The sequence below is a fragment of the Aphidius gifuensis genome, linkage group LG6 (genome assembly GCF_014905175.1).
Source record: "Aphidius gifuensis isolate YNYX2018 linkage group LG6, ASM1490517v1, whole genome shotgun sequence".
Classification (NCBI taxonomy): Eukaryota; Metazoa; Arthropoda; class Insecta; order Hymenoptera; family Braconidae; genus Aphidius; species Aphidius gifuensis.
Window position 1 is genome coordinate 3,584,527 of NC_057793.1, and position 25,591 is coordinate 3,610,117.

Sequence of the window (25,591 nt, forward strand, 5' to 3'; positions counted from 1 at the left end):
TTTTATAAAAACATCACTTGATAAAACTTTAGTTTAAATAAATAAATAAATTTCAGTATATACATTGTTTCCATTAATTCCTGCTGGTAGATGAAAAAATAAAATTCTATTTATATTAAATTATTTTTGATGTTAATAATTAATTTTATTTTCAAATAATACATTACCCTCTTCTTCATCAACAACAACAAATTTCAGTCAATCACTTTTAAAATAAGAAAATAAAAATAATAAAAACACTTGTTTAAATTTTGATGAGGAAAATTTCACTTCAATTGACTTTATATGAAAAAAAAAAAAAATTTATATAATCCATTATAAAAAGTAATTTATCAAAAGGCTGATGGAATTTTATTCATTATTGTTTTTGAGAAATAATATTATAAATTGATTGAAAAATAAATGGAATATTGAAATATGACTTTATATTTTATCAAAGCTTTGATTTTCTCATTTTTTTTTTTAAACACAAAATTCAATTATAAGCTACAAATAATAATTATAATAATAAATTTCATGAAATTGAAATAATGCGTGGTAATCGTATATATCTGTGACATTTGCAGTCATCAATATTTTAAAATTTTAATTGTTTTTGAATTAAATAGGAAAATTAAATTTAATATCCATTTATTATTGGGACAAAGGTTAAATAAAATTTCATTAAATAATTTAGTCAATATTTATTTTTCTTTTTATTAATCGTCTATGACTTGATTTGATTTTTTTATTTATTTTTATACAATGTTGTCTATGTTTATAATTGCAATATGAGTATCAACATTATTTCATACTTTTTTTTATTTTTCTATTTACAATTTTTCATTTTTTTTTAAATTTAAATCCCTCGAGAATTGTGTATAATTATAAATTCGATTTTGTAATTTAATTTAAATTCTTTGACATTTTAATTTTTTGGCAGGAATCACATACACTTTGATGTATTCATGTTTTTTTTTTTTTTAATCATTTTAATGGATGAAATATATATGCGGGCACAGGAAATAACTCACAAATATTTTTTTTTTTTCAAACTTTTTTAGGGTACGTTATTGCTTACTTTTTTTTTTTCACGTTATACACTTAAAACTTTAGTTAATAAATAATTATATTTTTTTTAAACTTATTATTTACAAAACAACTTTTGATTTTTTTTTTCTTCCTTATATTACACCGATAAAACAAGTAAATCGGAAAAAATAATTAATTATAAAAAAATTTTTCAATAAAAAAAATCAGTCTTAATATGAATCATTATGAAAATCAAGAGGTCATATTAAATTGTTAAATTATTGCAAAACAAAAAATAAAAAGAAATAAAAAAAATATATATTTATTAGGTATACCTATATAAAAATTTGATGAAAAATATTAAATTGCTTTTTCTTGATAAAGATATAGTGAATATTAATAATTAACGACCACTCACTCGCGTTTAACAAACTCAATGTCCCATATCGATTGTAATTATCATGCACTTAATGAAAAATGGTGTCATTTAAATTGACAGTTACTTTCAAGTAATAATAACACCATATATAATATCTATAATAATATATACAGCCGATAATGAATTCAACGAAAAATCATTGAATTTGTCATTTCAATATCATTACGATCGATTGTTGATTCGCGAGAAGTGGTATTTTTATGCTACGAATTTAATGTTGTTGTGCCAATATTTGTAATATAACTTGGACATGATGTATCAAGTCTATCACCACTTTGTAATGAATAATGTCTATATGTCATAAAATCTGGTGGATTTGTTGGTATTGGCTGTTCTCTTTTCATAGCAGCACGTTGTTTTTTCATTTTCATATATCCTAATACTGTTACAAGTAATATAAATACAACAAAACCCATACAACTACCAACAATGAGACCCAATCTTCTTGTTAATATACTTGATAAACTAACATTATCACTGCTTATAATACTATTACCAATTATTGAATTTGGTGAATCAAGTGTTTTAACTTGTGTACAACGACTCATTGGTGAATCAATCATTATTGGTAATACTGTATTATCAATTAAATCATCTTGTGTTGTATTCCATTGCCAAGTATTTATATCTTGGGAAATTGGTGTACTCCAACTGCCAAGACCCAGTACACAAATTACATAACGTGTATCAGATGAAAGTTTTGATAGTTTTACTGAACGAGCTTTTGGATCTAGTAGTTTACCACGTACCTAAAAAATTTATTTTTCTAATTTAATTTTTTTTTTTTTTTTTTTCATAAAGTTGTTGCACTTTTTAACGACAACAATTTATAATATACTTTTTATTTAGTTTATAATATATGAAATTTTATTAAAAAAGTCAAGAATAAAAAATTTGAAAAGTTTTTAAATAAAAAAAAAAAACAAAATTCATTATTATAATTTTTGATGTAATATATTATATTTTTTTTTTTACCTCATTTACATTGTCAAGTGAATGATATGCAACTTGATATCCATAAAGACCAGAATGATTTCTACTTTGCCATGATACAAAAACTGAAAATGGTTGTATATCTTGAATAGCAAGTTTAATAACAAGTGGAGTTGAGCAAAATGTATGTGGATCAAGATCAAGAAAAACTAAACCACGAAGTTCCGGTGGTTGTTGACATCTTAATAAGCCACTTTCAACATTATCACCAACATTTTCAATATCATTTTGATAATTTTTTCTCTCACGATCCAATCTTCCAACGAGTTTTTGATGATCTCTTAACCATTCCCAAAGTTCTTGTGATTCACAGTCACAGTGTAGAGGATTTTCTATATGAAAAAAAAAATATTATAATGATTAATGAAAAAATGTAAAAAAAACCCAGTGATGGTGATTGTGATGGTATTGATTTTATCTACTGATGAAAAATTGTTGAAATAAAATTAAAAAAGCCAAACGTGATCTTAAAAACCATACGTGTTTGATAATTTAATTTAAAAAGTAAAATTTTAAATTTACCTTCAGCACGTAGACTACGAATTTGTGTTTCCAATGGTCTAAATGCATTTAATGGTAAATTTTCCAAATAATTTCTACTTAGATCAAGTAGACGAAGTTTTTTCAACGGTTTAAATGCTTCACTTGATATAGCGCTTATCCAGTTACCATATAAATGCAATTCCACAAGACTCACAAGATTACAAAAGGTATCTTTGCCAACAGTACTTATCTGATTATATGATAAATCAAGTATTTGTAAAGATCTTAGATCTGGTGGAAATTCATCCAGTTCTTTAATACGATTATTTGTAATATTTAATATTCTTAAATGTTCTAAACCCTGTAATCTTTCTTGTGGCATTATTTCTAAACTATTTTGTCCCAAATTAAGTGTCAATAAATTAATTAAACTACTAAAACCACCAGGTGATATTCTTTGTATACAATTTTTTTGTAAATAAAGATGTTGTAATGCTGGAAATGATTGAAATTCTTGTGATGTTATTATTGTTAAATTTGTACTTGATATGTGTAATTCAAGTAATAATGGATATATTAATTCAGTTGGTTTATCATGAATTTTAATTAATGGATTCTTTGTTAAATTTAACCATGTTAAACCAGATAAATTATCACCAGATAATGCATATGATGGTATTTCATGAAATTTATTAACAGATATATCAACACGACGTAACATATATGAATGTAAAAAAAAATTAACTGGTAAATTATTTAATTTATTATTACTCAAATCAATTGATAAAAGACGTGATAAATTTGTCATTGTAAAATCTGTTATTGTTTCAATTTCATTATAGCTAAAATCAATTTCACGTAAATATATTAGCTTTGACATTCTACCAATATTAATATTTTTAATATTATTATTTGATAATGATAGTATTTCAATATTACTGACATCATCAAGTGAATCATATGGAATATCAATTAATTCATTATTATTTATATTTAATTCACGTAAATTTATTAATCCATTAAATATATTTATTGGTAAATTTTTTAAATAATTATTCTTCATATGTATACGTGTTAAATTTGTATTTTTTGAAAATGTTGAATTAGCCAACCATGCCAATTGGACATTATCCAGAATGACTTCTTGTAAACTGGCCAATTCATTGAAACAATTTTCATTGATGTTACTAAAATTATTATTTGAAGCAACTAATGTACGTAAACTCGGCACGTTTATATGTCCAAGTGATGTTATGGTTAATTTATTATTTTCAATATTAAGTTCACTCAATAACTTTAATCCACTAAATGCATTTAATTCAATTGCCATTATTGTTGAATTTTTTAAATTCAACTTTTTTATTGGTATATCATTGAGAAATATATTTTCACGTAATATCATTATATTATTATTTGATAAATCTAATATACGTAATTTTTTTAATGATGAAAATGAATATCCCTCAATATTTCTTAATCCATTATCTTGTAAATATAATTCTTCAAGTTCATTTAGATCATCAAATATTTTATTGCCAATATTAGCTAATTTATTTTTACTTATATCAAGATATTTTAATGATTGCATTGTTTTAAATGCTGAATCATCAATTTTTGATATTGTATTATTTGTTAAATAAAGACGTTCAACAAGTAATAAGTCACGAAATAGTTCACTTTGAAGAAATTTTAATTTATTATTACCAAGTCTTATTATTCGTAATGATACTTGTCCATGTAATGAATTATTTTCAAGTTTTAATAAGCCATTATTATCAAGACGTATTGACATTAATGAGCTACCAAAAATACTTGAATTTGTTGATGATGATGATGATGATAATGTTCCTGTTGCTGTTGTTGTTGTTGGTGGTGTTAATTTAAATACATCATTAAAATATTTAATTTGATTACCTTGTAAATTAACATGCTGTAATCCTGACAATGTAGCCAATGAACCAACTTCAATATTTTCAATGAAATTATTATGTAATAACAATTCAACAAGTTCTGGTAATTCATAAAATATACCATTTTTAATAATTGTTAATTTATTATCATTTAAACGTAGCTCATGTAGTTGCTTCAAACTTTTAAATGTTCCTTTTTCAATTTGTTTAATATTATTTGTATCAAGTGATACTGATGTCAAGTTTGGTGAATAGCCAAAGAAATCAATTGGTATATTATCAATAAAATTATTACTCAAATGTAATTGTGTTAGCTTATCAAGACTAGCAAGACCACGATTATCAATTCTTCTTATTGAATTTTGTTGTAAATAAATAACTTCAATATTAATACTACCTAAAAATGCATCACTTGGTATTTCAAGTATATTATTTTCAGCAAGATAAAGTTCACGTAAATTAGATAACTTGGTAAATACACCACCAATATAATGTATATTATTATGACTCAATTCAATTGTACGTAAATTAATATTATTTTTAAATGTTTCAATATCTAGAAATACAATTTTATTATGACTAAGATCAATTGATTCAAGTTTATTTAATGATAAAAATGCATATTTATTAACACTGTCAATTGAATTATAATATAATGATAATGTTTTAAGTGTTGGACATGATTTAAAACAATCATTTTGTAATTCATTAAAATTATTACTACTTAAATCAAGTGTTAATAAACCATTGATTATTGAATAGCCATCATTTGGTAAATTGCTTATTTCATTCCATGCTAATTTAAGTGTTATTAAATTATCAAGTCTTCTTAATGCTGTCATTGGAAATAATTTTATTTTATTTTCAGCAATATCAAGCTCAGCAAGATTTTTTTCAAGACCAGCAAATGTATGCTCTGATATTGTATTTATTTGATTACTTTTAAGACTTAATTTTATTAAATTTAATCCCCAAAAGCAATATGATGGTAAATCTTGAATTAAATTTGATTCAAGATCAAGACCAATAAGATTATGTAATCCAGCTAATGCTTTTTGTGGTACTTGGGTCAAACGACTTTCAATAATACCAAGTGATTCAATACTTTGACGTAAATTTAAAAATGCATTTTCATTTATGTCTTTTAAATTTGAATGTGATATTTGTAAATTACGTATATTTGAACCATGAGGAAATGATCCTTCTTTAAATTCAACAATATTTTTATCCAATTCATAGACACTCAATGATTGAACAATTGTTGAAGGACCTAGAAATATATTTAAACAAAAAAAAATATTAACAAAATAACAAATAAAAATAGTTTTTCTTTTTTTAATTTTAAAAAATTATTTTTTTGTTTGATTGGTCTTGTTACTTTACCTGCTTCATTTAAAACAGCTTGCATTGCTTTTTTAAGTGTGTCTCCATTTGCGCCAGCGCATTCAAGAAACAATGCATCTTCAAAACTATAACATGGACAATTTGGCATAACTTCACTTGGTGGACATTCTGGTATTTGTTGTCCCCAAATAAAATCAATTTCCATTGTTGTTATAAATATTATTAATATTATATTTAGCCTTTTTTGGCTATCATATTTTTTATTTCTTTTATTTCGTTTTAATAAATTCAACGTCATCATCACCTCACATTCGTGATTATATTTTTTTTATTAATTTCAAGCATAAAGCTTTGTCTGAAACAAACAAACAAACGAAAAAATTATTAACTAAATTTATAGAAAATTAAATAGAACATTATAAAATAATTTTTTTTTTTTTTTAAGAAAAAATTTGTGTGGGATATATATCAGTGTTTTAATGAGTTCACGTTGAAGGTGACATCCGTTCTAGATGAAGAGGAAACGAGTAGAATTGTGAAAGTCACTAGTTCACTGAAAAATTCGTATTATATATTTATGAACAATGTTTTCAGTTTATTCTTCCTGTTGCCTTTTGTTATTCATAAAATGAAATAATATTTTTCTTTTTACTATTTTTATCAACAACATATCTCTAACTTTACTTTTATCAAATTTTTTTTTTTTCTTTTTTAACAACATTAGAATACAAGAAAAAATAAAATTTTCAACAGCTTTTATTTATTTTTTTTCTCTTGAATATATTTTTGCATACTTAATTTGTAATGAATAATTAAATTTTTTTTTTCTTTTAAATTACAATTAGTTAAGCAATATATACGTATACTTTGTGTGTAAATTTTTTAATGATTTAATTAAAAAAAAACAAGCTATCGATGAGAAAGTAACGAGTTACTTTAAATAAAAAAAAAAAAAATCTTCAATTGAGTCAAAGAGAATTTTAGTTGTATGTATATGGAATACTTTTAAAACTTTTTTTATCAGTTTTTTTTTTCTCTTTTCATTTCTAAAGGCAATTTCCTATATATATATTTACATTTTTTTTTTGTTGTTAAATATGACTGACTGATCAAAGTCAATGAGAATTTTGAATATTTATTTTTTATTATTTATTCGTTTGAAAATAGTTTGCAGTTTAATTTACGCATATATATTTTTCAGTCACATTGATGAATGGTAAAAAAATTTTTTTGTGAATTCCATCAAGTTGATACTGTAATGATGTGTCAGAGAAACCGAATCGCTAGAGAAAAATAGTTAATCGATTATCCCTCATATATATATGTGCAGCAATCCGTTTGCACATACTCTCTGACATTTTGTTACGTGTCAAAATGTCAAGTATAGTGAAAGCAAAAAAAAAATAAAAAATAAAAAACACTCGATGAAAATAAAGAAAAGGAAAATGTTATGTTAAAAATAAAAATGGTGAAAAAAAAAATATATATATATACTTGTATGGAAAAAGCAGGGGTGAGTTTTGAAAGTGGTGATAAAGTTTATGTTGATGGCAAAAGAGGGTGATAAGTATTTTGAGATAAGATGTCATTGAAACGAGACGATGATGTACATTATGGCGCCAAAAAATCAAAGTGGCAACTTGTATTTATTACTCATGATATTCATCTGGTAATTCAATTGAGCCAAATGTAATTTTTATATATCTCAATCTTGATTTCTTTTTTTTAATAATTTATTTCTGAGAATTTTTTCCGCTTTTTTTTTTATTACTCTCACATAATTTAACACTGATTATCAACATCTGTTTTAATACTTTAATCATAAGTAAAATTAAAAATTTATAACTTGACAAATATAAAAATTCAGTGCAATATAAATTATTCAAAAAAAAAAACAAACGTATATATTTTTTATTGTCATGATGGAACAAGTAGTTTTATCCTGTTATTCGCAATTTCGTGTTAAAAATATAACCATATACAAGATCGAATTTATGCTACATTAAACATGTAGGTCAAATGAGGATGATGCTAAAAAAATAAATAATATACGTATCAAGTTGAATATATATTTTTTAAAAAGAAAAATTTATTATATTTATTGCTATTGTTAAAATTTTGACGTGATAAAATTAATATTTTTATTTATTGAGACATGTATGTACATGTATGACTAATTTAAGATTCAATCTGTTTTGTGGTTTATCATATATGTGTTTCGGTTTTGAAGGTAGATCTATTGTTTAAATAATAAATATATGAAGGCGTGGTGAATCAGTCATGCAAGAATATAATGTGCATACAGTTTGTGTGATAGTGATTGTAAAGTTCAAAACTCTACTTTTAAAACATGGTGGTGGTGGTGGTGGTGATGATGATAGCGGTGTTGTGAATCTTAACGTGAAAATTTATACACATATCTAGTCAAGAATGTCTACCAGAAAATAGACACACTGTTTCCAACAGTACATTCATCAAAATTTTATACATAAACACAATGACAAAGTATAAAATTTTATATAAAAATATAAATAAAACTTTATCTTATTGTTATTTATATAATGTTTTGTTGATAGTCAAAGTTTTGTAAAATCAACACAAATATATATATATTGTTATTTTTTATACAATGAGTAAATTAAAATTTTGATAAAATAAAACTGCAAAGTTTTTATTGACAATAGTCTTAATTTGTCTATGTAAATATAAAAAATTAAATAAACTTATTATGATGATGTTGATGATGATTGAATAGTCTTATTGTTACACGAGTAATTAGTGACTTCAACCAAAGGACCATAGTGACCTAATTTTACATCGTTAGAATTACAAACAGCATCAAGTCATCTGTGATTATTGAACGTATTTGTTACGTTTCACATCACCAACAGAAACAAATCACTGATACAATATATATATACATGGCATGATCCAAGTGGAATTCAAACATGTCATGTTACTTTTGCATCAATAATTCTTATGCTTTGAAATATTCAATTGGCAAATTTCAAGTCACCTTTCTAGAGTTGAATATTATTTTTTACTTTTTATCATTTTCTCTTTTCATTTGTCACTTTTATTTTTTTACTCAATCAATGTTTTGCAGTTTTTCCAATTCGATAAATACAAATTTTTTATTATAATTTTATGAATTTTTTAAATATTTCCTTTTTTTTTTTTTTGTAAATATAAAAAAAGTTGATGAAAAACGAGCTGAAGACTTAACTTTTATACACTTTTTATTTCAATTTAATTATATTTTTTTAATAATAAATGAAATTTAAAATATTATTATTATTATTTTTAATATAAACAGAGTTTCAAATAAATTGCTTTTTTGATATTTTTAATAAATGAAATTCAAAAGAAATTATATTTTTTTTATTCATTATTAGTTTATAAAAATAAAAAAAAATAAAAATTTAAACTTGTATATGCTGGTATTTTCAGTACGTTAAGTACTTATGCATTGTTTTCATATCTAAACCTTTCACAGCAATTTTCAGTTCTCATCGTGGCCACGTTAGCCATGATAATGGCCTGGCAATAACGACCCACCCATCCACCCCTTGTTTCTTGTGCATTGCCCACCACCATTCCACACAATCCTTTATGTCTATTGCCACAAGCTCATACTACACAGTACACAAAATACAAAATATGCTTTTCTCATTCCATTATCCATACTTGCATTTAAAAACATTATTATATTTTGATAAGAACATGTAGATATTATTTCAACCACTCATACAACTCTATTGTTTTATTTAAAATAATAAAGAAAACAAAAAAAAAATAAACTAATTTAAATTAAATTCAAAAACAAATATTATTATAATACACTTGATCTTGTTAAATTATATTTTATTGACAAATATACATTAACATAAATAAATAAGTATAAAATTTATGCAAAATTCTATTTTTAAAATTTTGAAAAAAAAAAATATTTCAACATTGAAAAAACATATGTAATATAATCCTTCAATATGTCTAATAAAGAAATATCAAAATGAAAAAATTGACAGACACCTGTCAATTTATATTAAATAAAAAAAAAAAAATATTGATAAATTATTTTTGATAATATTGACATGAAAAGATTTATTTAAATTGACATGTTGATACAGATTTTATTTATTTATTTATTTATTTTTTAAATAATTTATTGGCTATTTTGAATGTATACAGTTACAATTTGTAATTAGTATTTCAAGACATTATTCGTAGTCTGTAACGGTTTAATTGTTGTCTCAAAGAGAATTGGAATATGTCAGTTTTGGATTAGGGTACATGTTTATGGAGTGGCGGAAGGCCAATCGGCTCGACGTTTCAAATAAATGTAGCGCATCGCTATAAGCAACGTAGGCGGTTTATCACCGGAAGTGGTTTGGCTCTTTCTAAAATACAAAATATATATGTATATTAAGCTTTAGTGATCCCTAAGCAGTTGGCACATATCTAACTGTTTCCTCATGCTTCCGGTAATTTTTATTTTTTATTTAATATATTTTTTATTTTTTTTCTTTACTCATTCAACCACTACCCTCTCTTTTGTGTGACCTTATTTAATGACAATATATATACGTATCTTACACCTGACATGAATGAAAATTTATTGCACATGAAAATCCAATTCACATGGATTTTATGCTAAGCTAAACTTCATGTCCAATAGCTAATACTTGCTACCTTGCAGATATATCCCATGATGATATAAAAATATCAAAAATTTGTAATATAATCATTTCAATTTTTTTTTATTACACTTTAAAATACAAGATTATATTTAAAATACTTGAATCACCTATTTTTAAATTCAACAAAAAAAAGAAAAAATATCCACAATATAATTCGCAGTTAAATAATATAATTTTAAATATTTTTTTTAAAAAAGGATTTTATTTATTCTTTACATTCTTTATTTGTTGAATAAATATATTTTTTTTTGAATTAAAAAAAAAAAAGTTTGTAATGGATAAAAGAGGAAGTATAGAGTATTAAAATGTAAAAAAATAAAATTAAAAAAAATAGGTGGTTTTGACTGTACGGTAATGAACAAAGAAATGCTGAATATTGCTAAGTAGATTTTTTAATTTTTTTTTTCTATTTTTTTTTTAAAAGAATAAATGTATAGAGTGTTGAATTGAGTACAAGTAAAGGTATGATAAAAAGAGAGAGAAAGAGAAAAAGAGAGGTGTAGTAGCACTTTGTAGATAGGTTGATATAACCGAGAATCCGATTCTCGCACGTAATATAGAAGAGGCGCTCAACACTATATTGAATGGGGTGCTTCATGGCTAGCTATCGATTGCAGTATGTTGCTATTTTACAATTTTAACCCCTTACCCATATTCACCACCCAACCACCCACATTCAATCGACAAGCATCCTACATGAAGGTCTCGGCTTTATAAAGTAATGACCCGCACAGTTTCTACGTCAATTTCATTATTCATTTTTCTTTTTTTTTTCTTTTAAATTTCTTTTTTTATTATATTCTAGATTATAATATTTTATTTTGATATCTTGATCTTTATTTTATAGATAAATATTTTATTTCAGATGTATATATATTGCTTTTTAAATATATACATTTATTTTATTTTATTGGCAATTCAATTTATGACTCATGTGCAGGCACAATGAGCATAAACGATGACACAATATTTATTGTTGTCTTGTTTGATAGTTTGGCTATTTTATTTTTTTTATTTTTTATTTATCTTGACATCTTTTGAAGGTATAGAAAGAAAAAAAAAAATTCTCATGATAGAATTTAAGCCTGATTAAATTTTATCATCATAAATAAAATAAATTTTTATACTAAATCAATATTTTTTTATTTATCAATAATATTTATTTAAAATTAAATTTAAAAATTTTTTAAAAATTTGCTCTATTGCTGTCCTTAACGATATATATTTTTGTATTATTGGAATAAATTCTCGTCAGGTATATACAGTCATTGAAATATTTCAAAATTAATATAAAAGTATTTTTTTTATTGTTTTTTTGTTGTTGAATATTTTCTGTCTATATAAATCAAAAAAAAAAAAAAAATAAAAACCAGACAATGTGTTTGAAAAAAAATAAAATAATAAACCAGTAAAAAGAAAAAATAAAATTCTATAGAATTTTTAAAAAAATTTTTTATTTTTCATTTACAATTGAAAAATAAAATTTCAATTGAAATTTCATGATTATTATTATATATTTTTTTTTATAAATTCAATTTGTGATAACTATTTGTGATTTTTGAGAGTGTAATAATCTGTGGGCGTAAAATAATCGATGAGTCACACAAAACGGAAATGGAATTTGAGTGTGCTTGACTTATTATATGATTTCATTCTGTTGAATTATTTTTCCCCTCAGTGAATTGATCCGATTTTCATGATTTAATTTACTTTTTTTTTTTTTTTTATGTTTTATATTATATAAATTAAAATACTATTTTTTTTTTACAGGATTTATGTCTACTGATCTCCAAAGTACAAGTTTCGCATGGTAGCATCAAACAGCCGTTTTGTGAATTTCAAATTTCCCATAAATGCTATTAAATTTTTGGTAAGTCTTAGAGAAAAATATACTGCATACATGGGTCTTGAATATTTTAAAATTTCTATTTATAAATCTTTTTTTCTTTTTATACATATAACGTATTGCTAAAAGTATAATACGAATCTAACTGAATGTCAAATAATTGAAAAAGTTGAAAAAAAAAAAATTATATATCATAGCTTTCACTGAACTAACTAACTTATTTTTTTTATTTTTTCTGAAAATCGTATTAAACTTCAGAGGAAGCCATTTAAATGTTATAGCAATTGAATACGGTCAATGTTCAATTGGCGTTCTATAAACGACCAAGTGTGTAAATCACATGTCTTTTCGCAAAACTTTATAAATATATTTATATACCAACTTTTTTCTATACCCAAGTTCAAACTTGACTATATTTTTTTTGTGCAAAATCAAAAAAAAAAAAAAAAAACATATTCATTCGATTATTTTTTTTAAAAATAATACAACCTCTATAATCCTTTCTCACAAAATACATCATCTAGGTAAGGATTTTCTCGGACGCCATCAGAACAGTGATTGCATTTTTTTTCTTCTTTCCCTCAACCTCACAGAGAGAGTAATAATAAAAACAGAAAAAAAATTAAAGAAAAAAAAAAAACAGAAATAAATAAATAAATTGCTGAGGATTCCAGAGAAGATTGAATGTTCAAGATAAACACAAAAAGAACGTGATATATGCAATAAAAAAAAGAAAATTCTAATCTCAAATTTAATAGGATGGTAATCAAGAGTGGGTTGAAAAAAAGAGGAAAAAAAAAAAAGAGAATATACAAAAAAGCTAGAGGCAACATCTTCGTTTCCATTGAAGTGGGGTCTAACCAATTTACTTGCTGCCACAGACAGAAATTTTCTCTCTTTTTTTCTCTTGAATGCTGTCTCACACTTTTATTGAATAGAATGACCAAAATGCATTTTGAATATTGCATTATTTTGGGGTATAAGGAAGCCATCTAAATAATCATTTAACCCTCTCACAGTATTTCTATTTATCAGTCATTATAAATCAGTATATGTATATAAAATTATTATATTCAATATATATACAATATGAATATAAATATATTCCTAATATACACTGGGATGCAGTCTCTCTTTACAAAATTAAGCAAACCAGTATTTCGTTTTCAACATTTCACAGACATATTTAATGACATTTAATTTGGGGTATTTCAAATATAGAGAGTACACTTTACAGAGGCTCATAACTATCGGTGGTAGTGATGGTGGTGGTATCCTCGGTGGGTTGTATATATCTGCATAATGCATAAAATGAAAGAGAGAGAAGACAAGCAAGATCAACGGTTAGAAACAGGAAGAGAAAAACAGGGTAAATTTTGTGTACAGCCTGTAGCACACATGCTGGCCAAGTACTAATGAAATTGTGCACAGCACCGTTGCTAGCTCCAGTGATAATAATGACACCCCTGGGCTAAAAGAGAACTCAAATGCTCTTGTAGGTTTCAATGTATAATAAAAGCTTTAAGATTATACACATATAGAGAGATATTATAGCATGTGTCATTCGTCACTTAAAATTTTCTTCTATATATCCATAATATTATATATACCTTATTAAGCCACACGTCAAAGTATTAATATAATGTATAATTCATGATCTTTAAAATTCATTTATTAAATTTATATCATAAACGAGACCGATGGCTCGGTTCTTTGTTGTACTACAATTTAATAATTATTATTATTTTGACTATTTTTTCTATGAATTTTATTGAGCAAACGAAATGTATTAATTTTAGAGAAAAAAAAAAAACCTGGAAAATACGATTTATATTTTTTTTTTGCAATAAATAATGCTTTGACCACGATGGAAATTTTTTTGAGAGTAGTCTAGGTCTGACTTTAATTGCCTGAGAAATTTTAGAAATATCTATTGGCGCGTTTTCTTACGAGAATTTTCGGAAAAATCAAAATCTTGAAAATTTTAAAAATAAAATCTTGAAAATGGGATTTATATTGTAAATCAAAAAATTATGCTTGACCGACGACGAGAATTTTTTTGAGATCAACTGGAACCTGTCTCTAGTTGCCTAAAAAATTCTAAAGATATTTACTAGTCCGTTCTCTTTTTGGAGAAATTCAAAAAATTGAAAATCGAATGTCAAACATTTGTCTTTTTTATAATACGATACTCATGATGATAATATTTAATTCAGACTTATTCATTTGTCTTTTGCGATCATTATTAGAAGCCATACAATTTCGACAATGTATATCTTGTAGAATATTTTTCGATAAACACATACGTATTTCTTGTGAATGCACAAATGACGTATGAGCAACAAAATTGAGATGGAAAATTTACTGAAAAAAATTCTTTGTATTTTCATTGTTTTGTAGTAATACACAGTGGTGAGGATTTTTTTTTTAAGTTAGATAACGATGCCCCGAGGCATTGACAAGAACTGTTGATGTTGCTTTTGTCACCCATCTTTTATTTTTTTTTATTTTTATTCTCAGTGACGATTTGATGAACACAAATGTGCATTTTGCAGTTCGTGTTCATGGTGATTTTGTATAACATAATGAAATTGCCAAAATCACTTTTTTGTCACGTAATTTATTACATGTGATTTATTTTATTATTCAAAATTTAAATATATATATTTTTTTTCTATTGTTGTTTATTGATTTACTGGTTTTTCCTTCTCAATTTCATGGAGCATATGATTTAGTTATTATATCCCAGTTGGTTTTAATAATTAAGCTCTCAACTTTATCAACTTTTATTAATTTAATTTCTCGTGTAATATGTTTACTTTGTAAAATTTCTATTTTTTTTTTCTAAACTATTTATTCAATATATTTTATATCAGTAAAGCTTTGTTGATAAATTGATGACTTAACTTGGATCAAACTTGTGTTTTTTTTTTTATTTATTTTTAAACTTTGATTTGTGATTTTTCATCAATATTCTGGCACATGAATGCAGTACTTTGGTAAAGTTTTGTCTAAACTAGTCCAATTGAACTTTTGAAGAATATCTTGCTAGTTGAAAAAGAAAATGTACCAGGTGTCACCATGTGTTAGGTAGTATACCTTTAGAATTCAAGTCTCGGACAGTTTACGACTTTTGAAGAATGTGATGTTTTTTTTTTTATTATTTTTCATTTGTTACCGTTTCACAATAGTTTTTGTTGTTTTATTTGAGTCCTTTGAACTTTACCATTAAATACTTGATATAAGAAAACGATGATGTAGTTTCTAATTAGACTCAATTCATCTGTAAATTTCTCAACATCCTGCTTTATATGAAATTCAATTAATTCCATCAATATAATATCCCAAGAATTTTTCAATGATATTTTTAAATGAATAAAATTTATGTTGAAAAAAATTCTATATAGTATAAAGTTATTTTACAAAAGTTTTTTAATCCACAGAGTTATAAAAATTGAAAATAAGAAAGCTTAAAGTATAAAAAAAATGTGACAATGAATTAAAGTATTCTCTGCGGTATTACTGTATATTAAAATAATAATAAAATTGAAATAATTAAATTCCCAAGAGTGCCAGTTGCAGGTATATCAAAATACTTTGGTTAATAAAAGTTGAAAGTGTATTGCAGTTAAAGTTTGCTTGTTATATGAATGAAACAATTAATTGTTTTTGTTTGTTGAATTGGATATTGATATTGAGGGTCACGTGTTGATAGTGATAATGCACAATGTCAATGAAAAAATAATTTATTATTATTATTGATATAATGCCAGTTGAATAAATGTAACTCGTAAATGTAAGTCTATCTTTCGGCCTCGTGCCAAAGAAACACAAAGAACCGATGAATCAGACGACCCATATGTTACATTACTGGGTGTTCATACCCGACGCTTTTTTATTTTTATTTCTAGACTTTTTTTTTTTTTTAAAAGAAATGCCATTTGCAATCGTCTACCATGAGCGAAAAAATTTTCTCATCAATGAGTGCTTGTCTCGACTTGCTTATCCACCAACATGAACACATACACTGAGAGATATCTGATACCCGTCAAACAACTCGTAACGCACAAGTGGTCTCATTACCAAGAAATTATTTTACTAAAAAATATAAATTGTCGATATAAATTATCATTTTTTAAAACAAATTTTTTATTGTTTTATTTAGAAATATTTTTTAAATATCTTTTATCTTTTTTTTTAATTTTTTTTTACGTTCAAGTTTGTAATTCTTTTGATAAATTAAATTTGTTGTTGATTAATTTTATTGTAAGGTATACAATTCCGTGCATGCATGTAGTTTCGATTGCTCCGTAAATGTTTGTCAAAGTTTAATTCGTCTGTGACAAAGACAAATTAATTATAAAATGAATTTACCATATAGTTTTCTCAACGTATAAATTACACAAGTATTATCATAAAAAAAAAAAAGGATTAATAAATTGACGAAAAATTTTTTTAATTTATTTATTTACACATAAATCACACATAATTCACACGTAATTTTTAGTCTAATAACATCAAGATTGAATGTTTACTGAAAAAGTTGTGCTACCTTAATATGTCAATTTTGAAAAAAAATATAAAAAATATTTGAAAAAATTTTGTTTTTTAATTATTTCTTCACACATAAAAAACACATAATTCGCACAAAATTTCAAGCCCAATTGCATCGAGATCCGATGATTATTAAAAAAGTTGTGCTAGCTTAATATGCCAATTTTTAAAAAAATATAAAAAATATTAAAAATATTTTCTTTCAAATTTATTTCTTCACACATAAAAAACACATAATTCGGACAAAATTTCAAGCCCAATTGCATCAAGATCTAATAATTAATAAAAAAGTTGTGCTAGCTTAATATGTAAATTTAAAAAAAAAATATAAAAAATATTTAAAAAAATTTTCTTTCAAATTTATTTCTTCACACATAAAAAACACATAATTCGCACAAAATTTTAAGCCCAATTGCATCGAGATCCGATGATTATTGAAAAAGTTGTGCTAGCTTAATATTTGAATTTTTTAAAAAAATGTAAAAAATATTTAAAAAAATTTTCTTTCGAATTTATTTCTTCACACATAAAAAACACATAATTCGCACAAAATTTCAAGCCCAATTGCATCGAGATCCGATGATTATTAAAAAAGTTGTGCTAGCTTAATATGTCAATTTTTTAAAAAAATATAGAAAATATTTAAAAAAATTTTCTTTCAAATTTATTTCTTCACACATAAAAAACACATAATTTGCACAAAATTTCAAGCCCAATTGCATCAAGATCTAATAATTAATAAAAAAGTTGTGCTAGCTTAATATGTCAATTTAAAAAAAAAAATTATAAAAAATATCAAAAAAAATTTTGTTTACTCGCTTTTTTTTGTTGTTTTTTCGTTGCTAACGAAATAAATAAAAAAATAATAGAAAAAGGCAAACAGAAAGAAATTTGTATGAGAGTAAGTGAGAAAAAAACAATGACCAATCAAATGTCCGGAAGACCGATGATGTTTGTCCTTTTTATATTAGGATGTCGTTTGAGGTGTATTATAAGTTTTTGCTTGATTATTTTTAATAATATCTACTGATGCGTTTTTTGTGAAAGAATTTTTTTTTTTTTTGCGCCAAATTCTTGCCCGATTGATTGTGCTATGCGGGTTCTGCTAACTTAATAGACTTGAAACTTTTTAGTTTAATTATCTATTTTTAATTATTAATAATATGTTTAATTTTGAAAATGAAATATATCCAACTGACAATTGAGTGATATTTAAAATTAATGAAAGTATTTTTGAAAGAAAGAAAGAATAATATATCTGTCATCGCAAGAAAAATTATATTCAACTTTACTTCGTTATTTTAGTTAATTAAGACGTATAATTCATTTTATACTACGAATTATACTAATTGGAAGTTTTCATTGAAAAACCAAGTATATTTTTATGAAGAAAAAAAAATTATTATCTATTTCTTTTTTAATAGCAACTAATTTTTTTAAAAAAAGCTAAGCTCATTATAATATATTTTAAATTGAAATTTTTTTATTTCTAATTAAAAATTGACCTTTAATAATTTTTATTATTCAGTAATTTTACAATAAAATATAACAAGTATATTTTATAAATTTTTATTATCAAAAAGTGCAATAAATATTTTTTTTATTAATAAAATACGCAAAAGCTAAAGCTTGTTGACTGAAAAAAAAAAAAAAAAGTACAAAGAAAATTTCTGTATTACAAAATTCGTTTGAATTGAATTTTATTGAAAAATTCAGTGAAAACTTTCAAGTAAATTATAGCTGTTTGTGTTGCTGTAATTTTAACACTATTCACACACACATACACATACACACATCTACATCTTGAATTAACAAAACCTAAAAGAATAAAAACAATAAAAAAAAAAACTAGGAAAATGTAAATTCGTTAACGAGCTCAATTTATATGGGAATACTCATGTATATATGTATTAACTTTTAACACGACTTGGTTACTCGAGTCTTTTCAAACTTGATTCCAATTTTATGTCACTACCATCTAATTTTCTTTATTCTTTTTATTTTATTATTATTATTTTAATTTTTTTTAATTCGTGGTCTTTTCGTTATCGTCCCAATTAGCATATATATATATACAAGCAAAGAGTCTCCAAAAAAAATAATCTATATTTATATATTATATTTAAAGTCAAGAAGAGGGTGTGCAACATGTCAATTTCCGGTATCCAATTATATTCAAAAAGTATATAGTGATATTAAAAATATTGTTAAAATTAAGATTTATTTTTTCCATTTAAAATTTCTTTTTTGCTTCCTCTTTGTTTCAATTACAATTATAATTTTTTGATTGAGCATGATGGACAGATGGATTTAATACGAGAAGGGCATTACATTTATATGTACATGTTTGATCGTATTTATCGGTTGTCGAGTGACCAACAAGAATGAATCGAATTATACGTATATATACATTGATACATATCAAAATGAACGTGTGTATTGGTTGGTTGGTCGGTTGGCTTGGTTGGTTTGGTGATGGGAATTGTAGTTGACGTGAGTAGAATCAATTACATTCAATTTGTCAATGGACTATTTGAGGAAAAAGAGTTAATTTCAATTTTGTCCATGTTGTCTGACAAATTTCAATGATACTTTTTCTTTTTTTTTTTCTTATCTATTCAATTTTCTTTTTATTATTATTATTATTATTATTTCATTTGCTTGAAAATGGTTGTCTGTTTTGCAGTTTGATACAATGGCATATAAACTGGCCTCTGTGAAACTCAATATACACAAAGGTTTTTGTCCTTGTCAGTTGAGTCTCATCTTGGTTTGTATATATATCGTTCGCGGCAAACTCCAGAGAGATATTCATAGAAGAGTTTGTTTCACAGAAGTCACTGGCTATTCGTGGTTTCACCATAAATGTGGCCAAGATGAAAATATACTGTACCGTTGCAAAATACACTGCGACAGTTGTACAACTGAGTGGATATTTTATATATGAGTATATACTGATGACAAGTATACTTGTGTGTGTGTATGTACATATGCAGAGGAAGCATCATTTTATTTTTAACTTTGTCGGCTTAATTTTTTTATAAATAAAATAAATATAAGAAAAAAATATTATATCTATTTAAAGAGAAAATTTTCTAAATCCTTAAGATTTATACAATTTTATTTATTCAATATTGCTTTTAAAGTTGTATATAGTTTTTTATTAAATAAAATTTCAATTTTACTTTTATGTAATATAATAATTTGATAAAGTACATATCTTTTGTATTTCTTATCTTGACAGGTTTTTACACCAACTTATATTTCATATTATACTTTTTTTTTTATTTAATCTCTTGTTCTATGTGACCTATTTTGTTTTGTAGTAGTGCTGTCAACGAAACAAACTGATATGAAACTAAATATAAAACTTGTCAATACAAGCTTTAGTTAGGTAGAAAATTCAGACAAAAACTCACAAAACTTTTAATGTTACATTGTTATAATTAACAAAAGAAAATTAAATAATTTTCTTGTAATTTTTGAAAATATAATTAATTAATGAAAATATAAAATTACAACTATTATTGTTTAAGTTATATTGGGTGCAGCAGTAGTAGGCGTTGCCCAATTGTCAAAGAATTTTTCTAGTTATATATTTTTTTTTTTATTATTATTGTTTTTATGTTGCTTGGTGCATTCACAAGGTTGTTTCGTTTGTTTTTTTATTATTTTTTTTACGCCACACCCGAGTTCATGGGTTAATAGAAAAATAAAAAATATTACAAAGGTATAATTGATGAGACGTGTATGTAAGTACAGTATCATCTTTGAGAATTTATCACCCGGCAAATAAAATATAAATTAAAAAAATTAGAAAGCTTAAAAAAGAGAGTAAATTTTCAAACCAATTTCCGGTATAACTCCATTAACAATTTGATCTATATATTTATACAAGTGTACAATATGAATTTTGTACAAACTTTGGCTCTTTTTTCTTTCGACAATTCAGCTTGTCGCCAATTCAACTTTAATACTATTTCTTTTTTCAAATAATTATTATGACATGAGTTTCATTTTCGTTTTTGTATTTTAATTTAATCATTTAATGCACAAAGTTTAGTGTAATATATATATCTGGTCAGTGTATTTATTATTCACTGAAAAACAATATATTTTGAGAGATAAAAGTTGATAAAACTTGTTGCAAAGCCAGACTCATAATTGTATTTATTGAATAGAAATGATTTGTTTCTGTAATATTAACAAAAGCAATGCGGATGTGTACATTGCACATGAATTAATTAAATTTCATTGATACACTGTGTGTTTATTTGCTGTTCGATCATTGCAGGTGTTGAAAGTTTCATCAGCTTTCGTATGTAGTTTATGTCGATAATTTTCCCCACTGTGTAGATTTTGAAATACTCTGATTATAGGTAGTCCTCGTAATTGGTGAATCGAAAGGAAATATTAGTTTTTCATTTGTGTCAGTTTTATTTTAAAAAAATATTATTTTCAAATAAATTATACTTGGAACAAAATTATTCATCAATTATCTTGATATTCAATCGAAAATTAAACACAAAGTTCATCTAAATCCAATTATTAAAATTTATACTTCGCAACACGTGTAATATATTTTCATTTGAGTTTTTAATTTACTTTGAAATTGTATACACTGATTGCTTTGATTACAAAAAAAATAAAAAAATAAAAAATAAAATTTTTCCTTTTTTTTTTTTATTGGATAGCTCTTACTAGTGTGATCGCCAAATATTGACTTTCTGAAACGTCAAAATTTTGTCAATCAGGATTGAAAATTTTCGTATATATATTTGTAAGCCATCATCGACTTTTCCGATAAAAATATTTTTTCTTTCTCCAATACCTGTCAACATATGTACATTATATATAAATCCAAAATCCATACTGTATTACGAAAACTTTATTGAATCTCATTACTCGCATGATAAATTTGATCCTCAAATTCGACTAAGAGTATTAAATTTTCCAGGGAAAGTCTATCCTTCAAAACAATAAAAATACATCTATATATTTTCTGAAGAATATAAATAATAATAAAAAACAAAGTATATAAATATGAGAAAATTTATTATAAAGTTAATTTGCGATAAAAGCAAAAAATCAGTTGAAGATAAAAATTATTGAAGCAGAAAATACATTCAAATAACAAACAAATTGCTACAATTACAGTGATCATCGCGTGACAATAATCATAATGCTAAATAATCAAGGCAATTGCATGTCACAATGTGCGTTAACGCAGCAAAAGCAGCAGCAGCAGGGTGGAGTCCCCAGCGCATACCGGAATGCAATTGTTGTGTTATATACCGATATACAAAAGCAACGATTGAGTCACGGAAACTAAAATGCCTTTATGACCCGTTTCAAACTTTGTATATGAAACTGTGGTAATTTACTACACCCCCTGACGTCATTCACAAATCTCAAGTTAAATCGATATTTTGTCAAGTGCGTCATCTTTCTCTCTTTTTTTTTTCGCTGCATTCTATCTCAGTAAAATCTAGGCAAAATAATATTCAATTTTTATTACTGTCATTCGATATATATGAAAAAAAAAATTGCAATAAAATTTATCGATGTGTAAATTTATTTGAAAAATATATTATTTATACTTGATTAATTTTTTCAAAGTTAAATGAACAAAGTATTATATTTATCTTGGCATTATTCTTTTTTTTTTCGATTTTCTTTTTACTATATTCTACAATTAATTTAGATGCTATAATAATTATCAGCTTTAATGTAAGTACATAATTTTTAACATCTTATTTTTCCAGAGAATTGGTTGGAGAGTAATAATAAAAAAAAAAAAAAACAAAGTAAAATGCTGCTTGAACGGTTAAAGAAGAAGAAGAAGAAGATGGAGAAAAAAGTAAAAAATAAATAAAGAACAAGAAGAAAAGTCCACTTTTACCAAGAGATGTATCGAGACAGAGAGGTCAGTGCAAAGTTCAGGGATTCTGGAAGCTCTTTTGGCAATAGTCCAACGCTACTCTTGGGCAATCGAGTTTCACGATAGTGCACAAGAAAGTAGCATAGGGGCTTAAGCAACCTATACTACTAGAATTCTTGAAAAAGATTATCTGATGGTCTACTGAATTTTATGATGTTTGGATATATCAAGTTTCTGCTGATACGAATTTCTTTTTACTTTTCCAATTGTGATAATCCAAGCAGAATAATCCTGATATAAACAATACCAAAAAAATAATAATATTTATAACATTATTTGTTATGAAACCAATAAGATGATAGTTATGGCTCATTGCACTGACCCACCAACAAATGTCTCACCATACATACGTGATGTTAATGAATGTCAGAGCTTTTAGCTAAAATCAAGTATAGAACCAATTGTTAACATGTCAAAACCACATTGCCTGCAGACTACCTGATTGTGCAACGCTAATCAATTCACAATCTCAGTCTCATGTTATCGTTGTATGTATACATATTACATTTCCAAGTGTATACATATTGGATGAAGATGACATCAGGACATTCAGATTACAAATGTTCTATACTGATAATATATTTACATATTCACACACATGTTACATTCAAAATTGGTAAGTTGAAATCAAAACTTTTTCCTTTGATCTATTCTACATGTCATGTACAAATTTAAAAATTTACAAATTTTATCGTGTGTGTGTGTTATATTCAAAGACTTTGTACAATATAATAATAATAATAATAATAATAATAATAATTTGAAATAATGAAAAGTATTAGTTGAGCTATAGTTTATTGAAATTTTGATTAGACGATATATAGAACATTGCTTTCGTTAATAAATTAGATGATTAATGATTAATTTCGATTGGTTCATTCTACTCGTGGGAATATTGGATAAATTTGAATGATCTATGGGTTGATAGTTGGCGTTGTTATACTCTAGTCTATACTCTAGTATAGAATAGATACATTCTGAACATAGTATTGCTTGATTAGGATGAGAGTTATGAAATTCTTGATGTTATGTATATGATAAAGATGAGAGAATATAGACAGTAGATTACTGTAACAACGAATTTTCAGTTTGGTTGTGCATGTATCTATACACTTTGACCTTTTGAAATTATGTTGGTTTGTATTTTGTAACGGGTGCGAAAACCCGATTGTATCTTTAACACGAGCTAGTTTTTGTCTTATCCGGTCTATTCAATAATTACAAAATAACATGCTATCCATGTTAACACAAACACATTAACTTTGAACTAACGTATAGAAATTTCAAACAAATTAGATACTGATATTAATTACTATTAGATTATTATTGCCACTCCCCTCAAATTATTTAATCCGATTTACAAATTATTATATTTATCTATATTTTATAATTAAAATAATAATACAATTTTTTTCTTAATTAATGTAATTAATACAAAAACCTTAATAATATAATTTTTTTTAATTAAAATTTTATAAATAAATGCTCACCTGTTGAAATTTTTTTAATTTTTTTTTCGATGATATTTTTTTAGGTTTCACTTATCTCGATTCTAATCCCTTGCTCACTTTTTATGCAGCAACATTGATACACAATTTAACAAACATATGAAAAATCACATAAACATTATCAATACATAAAAACACCATAAATGTATAAGTAAATTTAAACTGCAATTCATTGTCATCAACTGATATTATTATTATTTATTATTCACATTTAAAATTCATAATTATAAACAAATCTTTTATTATCTCAGTTTGTTGTTTGATATTCAACAAATGAATAATATCACTTTACTACCGCCAATTATTTTATGTAAAGTAGATATAAAAAAATAAAAAACAAACTAAAAATATTTATAAATAATTAAAGTTTTTAAATAAAAAGATGAGCTTTTTTTCTCTTTTTCTTTCTTAAATTAAATATTCAAATTGTGTATATATTCTTTTTCTTTTTTTTTTTCTTTTTATAATAACATTACAAAATTAAAATTAAAAAATAAACAAACTACAGCCCTTGTTTGGGATAAATTTAAAAGGATGTTTATCCTACTTTGTCATCCACCCTCATCAGTGTATAATAAATATTTTAAACTATCACGATTAGAGCAAACACAACAATGTAATATGTTTATATTTATTTGTTATTATTGTTATTATTATTTTTTTTTTGATCAATAATATCAACATATGTAAGTGACAAACAGTTGAATTCAATTGATGTGGGTATATATAAAGCACGTACAAGTCGTATTTGTCAAAATGATGATATAGAGTGACATTTAATGTTAAGTACGAGAGAACGACTAATATTTATATACAGTAGCACAGTAGTACGTCGTGTCTATTCGAGAGTCACCGGTAAACT

General features: G+C 24.6%; 1 protein-coding gene across 1 annotated transcript; it reads right to left on the minus strand.

The window, feature by feature from the left end:
• Positions 1 to 934: 934 nt before the first annotated feature.
• Positions 935 to 25,591, minus strand: LOC122858928 (protein artichoke-like). The gene is made up of 5 exons (XM_044162167.1): positions 24,712 to 25,591; positions 6,220 to 6,535; positions 2,966 to 6,106; positions 2,426 to 2,775; positions 935 to 2,199 (listed from the first exon to the last, which is right to left on the minus strand). Exons 2-5 carry the CDS (start codon positions 6,479 to 6,481, stop codon positions 1,654 to 1,656), a joined length of 4,299 nt encoding a protein of 1,432 aa, XP_044018102.1. The 5' UTR covers positions 6,482 to 6,535; positions 24,712 to 25,591; the 3' UTR covers positions 935 to 1,653.

What these genes read in the sequence shown, in the direction of transcription:
- LOC122858928 (XM_044162167.1), bottom strand. Translation starts at nt 6,481, where the DNA reads ATGATGACGTTGAATTTATTAAAACGAAATAAAAGAAATAAAAAATAT. An exon ending in TCGTAGTCTACGTGCTGAAG is followed by an intron (nt 2,776 to 2,965) that starts GTAAATTTAAAA and finishes TTTTTCATATAG; the next exon opens with AAAATCCTCTACACTGTGAC. An exon ending in CACTTGACAATGTAAATGAG is followed by an intron (nt 2,200 to 2,425) that starts GTAAAAAAAAAA and finishes TAAATTTTTTAG; the next exon opens with GTACGTGGTAAACTACTAGA.